Raw genomic sequence first — 8,312 nt, 5'->3', positions numbered from 1 at the left:
GTTTTAGTAGCCTGCACAGTATTGGTCATGTTTTGATGTTACCTGCTATTTGACTGCTACAGCATCATGAGAGCGAGGCCCTCAAATGTTATTTTCCTCCACTAGAGGGCAGCAGTAGATGAAAAATAACTTGAACCACAGAAATATTTGTCACATTGTCTTGCATGCGCTTCATGGTTGTCATTTTATTCATGATAACTCTGCAAAATACTAAAAGAATATTATAGCAAATCGTAATGAAAATATTTTGGTTTGGTGAAAGTGTAACAACCCACTGGGCAATTATTATTATTTTTTTATCAATGTTTCCCCGCGTCATTTAAACAACAAATTATGTGACGTTGAACCAACGTGGAAAACTGATTGTCAAAGTAATGGAATTGGTATTTTTTTCACCCAACTTTTACCCTAAATCAAATGGTATGGTGAATTGTTTTGTTTATAATCACACATTAGTTGACAACTCAACCAAATGTAAATCAGAACTAGACATTACTGAACAAAACAAATGATGTCTGTGCCCAGTGGGAAACTGTTATGTTCCCACATGCTTGTAACCGTGTTTCATCACATTTGTTACAATTCTAGCCTAATTATGTAGACTTGTTTCACAACGGTATTTTGCAACAAGTGCCCTAAACAGGAGCATGGTTGACTAATGACATTCAATCTCTTGAGTGTTCAGTAGCCTATGCGATCCATATGAGTATGCCTGCATACGTGATTAGTGTGTAGAACTCAAGTTTGTTTCAAATGTTTAACACTGAAGACCCAATTCCGAATTGAAGTCGATGCATGTAATTGTACCTTTAGTGTAAAAGTCAATGCATGATTTCCGCAACACTGCGTGCCTATTGGCCTTTAGATATTACTTGTAAAGCTGCCTGCATGACAAGATCACCATGATGGACAAAACCGAAGAAACCATGAGGTCATTGGGGTTCATGTGACCTATTGAACAGTGTAACCTACGAGTCTGTATTGGTTTGGGAGCCATATATTTTTGGAAAAGCCATAGCAATTAGCTTAGATGGATAACTAATGTCGATATGATATGCTTTAATCATTCCTGGTCAAAAAAAGTCGAGAATTACTTGTAACGTTTTGTTTCAGTCGCTTCAGATTTGTATATTCTGTGTAGCCAATTTAACTCCAATAATGCAGGGAGGTGTGCATCTATAAGCCTATACTTTAAATGCTTTAGGCTATCCAATTGTAATTTTGTCATTATCACAAGAAAAATATTTTCGCCATCTTCCATTGTGAGATGACGGACATTGTTTTTACCCTGGGGACGAGGAGAATGGCGTGAGCCCTTTAGCAGCGAAATGTGTCCCGTAACGTCGCACTGGTTCTCTTCTTTGATCTCTCTCTTTTATTGTGGCTTGAAAACAAAGATGACTTCTGCCTAATGCTCAGTGAGAGGGCATTCCAGGGAAAGCAACAAAGCGCTAACTGACAGCACTTACTGTCCGCAACACCAGGCGTCTCTCTCCCAAAAGCATTTGGACGCACTTATCGTTTTGATTTGAACCACCTATTGTAGCCATATAATTGCAAACTATGTTAATGATTTACAGTATAATACAAATGTTTTATGAAAAATATTTTCCAGAAGAAGAAAAAATAACATCAGAAAGTCACTGCAAATAAACAGCTAATTTATCATTTAAAAAATAAGCACACTTGCAACTGCAGGTTGCATTGATTTATTATTTGTTAGTCTATATTATAGTAGCCTGGTTTTGAATGGGCCTATTTTATTTTAAATCATGCCTGCGCATCTAAAATGTCACATTGATATTAAATGCTAAATATATTATATTTGCCTTTGTTTTTTTAGGCATTTTAGTCTTCAGTTTTAGTTGTTTATTCTTGAACTCAAATTTAGTGATTATTATAGAACATGTAAATGTTATTTTTGGTCGTTATTTTCCTGATCTCTCTTTTAAACCCAGCCACACAAAAGGAAATGAAAATAATTTCCCTCCATTGCCTTCTGGTCAATTGAACTTCCTCTTCATGAAGAGGTTGTCTGGATGAGATGCCTCTCCCTAATGTATTCCCAAGCCTGGGCTCACGCTGTAATTATTCCCCGGGTTTTTCTTTGAGATCGGACGCTGCACTGGGTAAGCACAAAGAATTCAGAGAGCATCCTTGAACCCTTTCAGTACGGGGCCACTGATATTCAAATAACACGCAGGGACCATTTGACTGCGCCGCGACAAGAGCATTTCAAATTCAACATTTGCATATGGCTTTTTACCCCTTCTTCTTTCCTTTTTAATTTTTTTTTTTTAAACAGTTCCCATAACATCAAATCAAGTGTATAGTTTCTAGGAAAGCTTAGAGATGCTGTGTCCTTATTATTGGACTGCAATCTTTCCGTTTGACATGCAAATTAAAGCAGTTAATTTGGACAATTAAAATAAATATTCAGGAGTCCTTTTGTCATCAAAACCCCCTCGGAAGCCCCCAGATAAAGTAAAGCTGAACAAATGATTGTCTCGGAGATTAATTAGATATTTGATAAGACACGAATCCCTAATCGCAAATACAAGACACATGGGGGCTGCGATGTGCTCCAAGTCATAATTAATACCATTTAACACGATTTTCATTTGGGCATGAAATGTATTTTCCGGCCATTTACTATGCCTATTGATTTATTCCTCAGAGAGAATGCAAGTCTATGTGCGATTGCCTATATCAGCAATGTATGATTGATTTGATGTAATGAACACTCTTGCTTATCTACATTTTACGTTTGGCAATCGTATTTATTTACGATCAAATCAATTACCTTTTTTCATCATTTATTTTCATTTGGAATAATGAAAACAAATATGGGACACCAGATAGTAAAACATTCCCATCACATGACTACTGCCTCAGATTTTACATCATTTTAATTATGACAAAATGAAAGGCTTGTACGTGTGATTTTATACAAGTAAACATTTATATATTTTTAGCAAAGAAATTAAATGGTTAACTGAATTTAAAAAGCTGTGTACATACATATCCACAAAGTGCGTTAAAAGTAAACTCCCTGAATTTCAGGATCCCAAACACGAATAAAACAATCATAATGAACATTTACATGAAAAGAACACATTGTTTGTTGCCAATATGTACAAGATGATGGCGACTCACATGGGCCAACCAAGTTCATTTCGGTTAACTTACCCCTTTTACGCACTGATCCGTTTAAAATGTCCTCAAGCTCATTTTTTAAGTTGACAGCTTTTTAGTCATTTTCTTACAATAGCCTATAGAATAATTCTGCTTTTCGTTTGATGGTTAATAACGAGTTGAACATTCAATCAATATGGTGGTAAGATCTAATTATTTTTAGTTTTCAAATGCTTTGCCTAAAATAATTGTTTCCTCCAATACTGTCTCTCAAACCTTAGGCCCGTGTTTTATTACATGTGCCAGTTTTGATGCCTACTGGTCATTTACTTTATAAAGTTGGGTTCGAAGTCATTCAAATAACAGCCTTCAGGGCTCGTCATGAGGAGATGGGTCCTTGATCGTGATTCTGGGGTTTACCCCGTCTAAAATGAGTTCTGGGGACTCGGACCTGGGGGTCTCCAGGTTACTGGTGTCGGTGTCACTGTCGCTTCCCTTTTTACCTTCTCCACCACCGGCAGTGTGGGTTTTAATGTGCTTGCTCAAATGGTCGCTCCTCATAAAGCGCTTGTTGCAGACTGGGCAAGCAAACCTTTTCTCACCGGTGTGGGTACGGAGGTGTCTCTGAAGTTCATCTGATCTTGTAAACCTTTTGCCACAAAAAAGCCAATTGCAGACAAAGGGCCGCTCGCCAGTATGCCATCTCAAATGGGCTTTAAGGTGAGAGGTTTTGCCATACACCTTACCGCAGCCAGGAATGTGACAACTGTGAAGTCCTTTCCTCCGTAGGCTGGCCCCTGCAGGCCCGAGCCGCTCAGCCTCCTGACAGTTCGGACAGTCGCATGTGGCTCTGCCGGAGTACCTCCTGGATGACCTTGAGGAACCAGAACTGGAACCTGAAATCATAGCGTTGGCGGCAGAGGCGTCCGTGTATGATGGAATGACTGTTTTGAATCCCTCTTGTGTTAACAGGTGTTGGCCAGTTGATAGGAGATGAGATGCCGTGGGACTTATACCGGTTGAGCTGAATGCCGAGTGTGTCAAAGTGGAGAAGTCAGGGTTATAGCCACTGAGCTGAGAGTGTATGGCTTGGGGGGTCCCGGAATGCAGGGAGGTCTGCAGTGAGCTTGCAGGGTTCTGGACCTCGAGCCATGAGCCAGGGTTGGTGTGAACGTCCCACCACGCGGACGCTCCGTTCGTAACATCGCCCGAGATGGTTGAATGGAAACCAGACTTGTACCACGACTCATACGGATGTGCCATCCCTACCCTCGGATACAGGGTTTCTGCTGATGTGTGGACTTTGGAGATGAAGGCGGATTGCCCAGACTCTTGGGACGAAATGCTCGCAGAGTTGGAAAACAGACTGCTGTACTCTGTGGAAAACGCAGAGGAGGTCGGGGAGGTGGAGGCTAAGCAGAACGCGCTGTTGCCTGTGCCAGTAGTTGATGTTAGTCCGGTCGATCCGCGGCTTGTTGCTACAGTGAATCCAGGGAGACTGGATCCCAAGTTGCAACTAGAGGAGGTTCTTTTCCAAGGATGAAATCCGCCTTTTGAAAACGCACTGGAATCAGGTAGAGTGGTAAGGGGACTGGTATTGCCAATTTTGTTACAAGTAGCAGCCAGCATAGCTAGAGGGGTAGTTCCAAATCGTGGTTCTTCCTGTAAAGAGATTAATATCTGTACTTTAGAACATTGCAAGCAATGAAAATAATATAGCCTACATGTATTTGCTAGAAGTATACTTTGCGTCTGCCTATGTGATCACCAACCGTCCGGTTGTCAATCTTGTTTGGATAGCAATTATTGCAGGCTCCAAAATGATTTACCGTAATAATGGATAAAAATGTAATTTACTGAAAATGTTTATTCATAAAGAGTGTATCAAAATGTGACCCAAATATCCACTGAACCAAATAAACAGCCACAATCATCGAGGATATACAGTAATGTCACTCAGTTGACTGCGTGTCTCGAAAGTTTGCTCACAATGTTGGGTATAGCCTATTATTGAAAGTTGGCAAAAGCTACAATTCTTTTGATTGAGGAAAGTGGTCTATAAACCGATATAAGTCACGATGTTCAACATATAAACAAGCAGTTTCAATACCTATGACCAACAAAGCTGAAGGATTAAACAACACAAACTTCTTAGAAAGCGACAAAGTATTAAGCCTACTTTCACGCATGTTTTACGCATTGAATTGAAAACTAATATCTTGTCGCCTTACCCCAAGTATAGACGTAGCCATATCCAGGGCCTTTGCTATGTTGAATTGGTCACAATTCTGCAATAGTGTACTTTTCCAATTCGACTCAGGCACTGTGCTTTTTCGTAGTCACACGATTTCTCTCTTGGCTCGGAGCTCCTACACTACCTAGTTGTAGAGAGCGCGTTCTTTGAAGTACAGCTGGCAAGAGCAAACAGCCAATCTAAGTGCTGGATTATTGGCAAGGGGGCGATGTCAGCCAATGAGAGATTCGACTAAGGACAGAAACGCTAAAAGATTCACGTCAATCAATAACTATTGTGCGACTCTGACTGTCAAGCAAGACACGATGTGGTGTTTTTATACATTTTATGTATTCTCTCATCAAGGCTCAATGTGTCCTTTCATTGTAGAATCGAGCTCATTTTGGTGTAAACCAGTCCTCTGAAAGAGGTAAGCATTTGATATGATATATTTTAGTTAGGTGACGCACTCTGTTGCATTTCCTAAGGCTTTCTGACAAATTGTCTTGTTTTATTTCAACTGCAGCTTCTTATTGAAACGGATTTCTCTAATTGCATATTATTGTGAGGGATACTGTTCTGATGTAGGCTATAGCTGCCACTGGCATTTATCCCTCGTGGAGTCCCAAAAATGTTTTATGTTTCATGACATGACATAAGGGGATTGGTGATTATTGAAAAAAATGATCTAGGCCTATAAGAATTGCGGTGCCTTCATATTTGTCAAAACTAAAGCTGTCATGCACTTTCAGGAATGGAAACGTCTTCATTTGCAGGGCATGTGCTTGCTCACAGCGTCCATGGACATGAATTTAAGCAGAAGTTCCCGTACTCTCACCAGGAGGCCAGAAAATACAGTAAGCTGACCCATTGTCATTGAATAATGGCTGACTGAAGTGAAGACGCTTGCAATACAAGGTATGTCATTCAACCGGTGAATGATCTTAATGTTTCCATCGGCTCAAGCGATGTTGCCAGGTGTGCGTTAAAGAGAGCATCGTGGACTTGTTTGTAAACTGTGTGTGTGTGTGTGTGTGTGTGTGTGTGTGTGTGTGTGTGTGTGTGTGTGTGTGTGTGTGTGTGTGTGTGTACGTGCGTGAGCGTGAAGCGCCAGTCTGCCTGCCTGTCTGTGCCAATTTACGCGTGTATGTTGAGTGTGTGCGGGGGTATTTTTGGTCAATTAAAAAAGTGACAATTAACTTGATGAGTGGTTGGTGTTCTGAAGAGTTACATCCTGTAAACTGTACTAAAATACAATTATTTGAAAAAAATCTCATATTAATCACAGGAGATGTTGTTCAGCCTGTCAGCCTGGCGAATGGATTTCATTCAACAGACACAGGCTGATTTCATATGGCACAATGAAACCATAGAGCATTGCACACTAAATATTTAGGCTAACTAAATATAACGTTTGGAGATACAATTGAATCATAGAAAACCCATAGAAAACCCATTGGGGAGCTCATCAACGTTACCTTTTTTTTCCGCCAAATTTCTTTCTCTAGATACATTTTTTAAAAGATCACAATGCAATATATGTCAACGTGTTTCACAGCTTGTTAAACATTTAGGGGGTAATGACATAATGTAACAATGGCCTGCTTTGGTGTGAATCATCATCCCTTTAAAAGTTAAAGCAATTTTCCAGAGAAAGGCTTCACTGAAAGCTGTGCATTACAGTATTCAAAACGGGCAAATAATGCTCCATTATAGCGCTTGAATGCTGCCAGTCAGGCAAGCGCAATTTGTTCAAAGGCTCTCTCTGCTTTAAATCCCCACCTTTAGAGAGGCGAATATAAAACAATTTCATCAAATCCATCGAACGGAGCCAAGAAAATTGCTTCATTTCTTTTTTTGCAATCATGGCAATTTGAGTGGAGTGCTATTAGCACTATCAAATGTCGATTCTGCATAAACAAATTTGATTGTAATGCCAAAGTAGCTCGAACAGCGTGAGTGTCTGATAAGATGTGTCTGAGCATGTAAGAATTCATTTCTCTTACCGTTTTTGGCATTTTTGTAATTACAATTCGAGATGTTTTGTCTGGTGTCATGCACTTTTTGTTAAAATAAGGCCCGTGTCATTATTGTTGATTATCTGTTGTTGATGTTTTATATATAATCACATTCTGGTGTTATCTATATCTTTATACTGGATTTCTATTTTTGTCTGTAAATAAAAGAGGAATCATTTATCACCGAGCGAGGGGAAGATAATGCCTTCGATGGAGTACTTGCTTTTAATTAGAGTGATTAATCCCTCATTATTCAACATCTAACTGATTATTGAAACACTTATATTATGAAGTCGTAAGGTAATGCATAACGAACAAACAAAAAACTTTAGCGGTGTAGGCAGATAGGGACACAAGAGCACTAAAACAACGATTATGACAGCTGTTGCCAAAATGTTTGATCACATGAGTGCCAATACTCATTTTGAAACCGTGTTAAGACTATTTACTCATTTTGAATGGCGTTGCACATGTACTTGAGTTTGGAATTTCATACAATTTCATGTAGGCCTACCATAATAAAGATGTGATAGCCTGTCAATGTAACGGTTGGTACCGAATGCCAGCATCCTTGACGAAATCTTGTCCTGAAAAATATTTGAACAGTGTCATTCAAGTGAGAATTTGAAGTTGAATCTCGCATGCAGGACTCCATCCGAAAGCACTTTTCTGTGGCAATTAGGAGCCTATTACAAGTCATTAGATTGATCAATGTACCTTAAACAATGAAAATGATTTATTTGGTAGAACAAAACGTTGTGCATCTATTGTGGTGAGGCTAAGTGACGCTGCATCGATCAAGGCGTTCAACAACAAAAGATACACGATTAATCCAAACCTATTCATTTAAATTATTGGTACAAAAGGCATTTGATTGCCTCAAATCTATATTATTAGAGGCTCGTTTGATGCATGTTAAACGACGC

At 39.5% G+C, this 8,312-nt stretch overlaps 1 protein-coding gene across 1 annotated transcript; it reads right to left on the bottom strand.

The window, feature by feature from the left end:
* Positions 1 to 2,858: 2,858 nt before the first annotated feature.
* Positions 2,859 to 5,495, bottom strand: sp9 (sp9 transcription factor). The gene is made up of 2 exons (XM_029624725.2): positions 5,367 to 5,495; positions 2,859 to 4,797 (listed from the first exon to the last, which is right to left on the bottom strand). Exons 1-2 carry the CDS (start codon positions 5,385 to 5,387, stop codon positions 3,505 to 3,507), a joined length of 1,314 nt encoding a protein of 437 aa, XP_029480585.1. The 5' UTR covers positions 5,388 to 5,495; the 3' UTR covers positions 2,859 to 3,504.
* Between the last annotated feature and the right edge of the window lie 2,817 nt (positions 5,496 to 8,312).

Source organism: Oncorhynchus nerka, linkage group LG1 (assembly GCF_034236695.1).
Source record: "Oncorhynchus nerka isolate Pitt River linkage group LG1, Oner_Uvic_2.0, whole genome shotgun sequence".
NCBI lineage: Eukaryota > Metazoa > Chordata > Actinopteri > Salmoniformes > Salmonidae > Oncorhynchus > Oncorhynchus nerka.
Note: the sequence above shows the minus strand (reverse complement) of the source record. Positions and strands in the feature narration are given on the sequence as shown.

Excerpts from the sequence above, each read along its gene's own strand:
- sp9 (XM_029624725.2), bottom strand. The coding sequence starts at position 5,387 with ATGGCTACGTCTATACTTGGG. Across the intron at positions 4,798-5,366 it reads TGGCTACGTCTATACTTGGG|GAAGAACCACGATTTGGAAC; the intron begins GTAAGGCGACAA and ends ATCTCTTTACAG.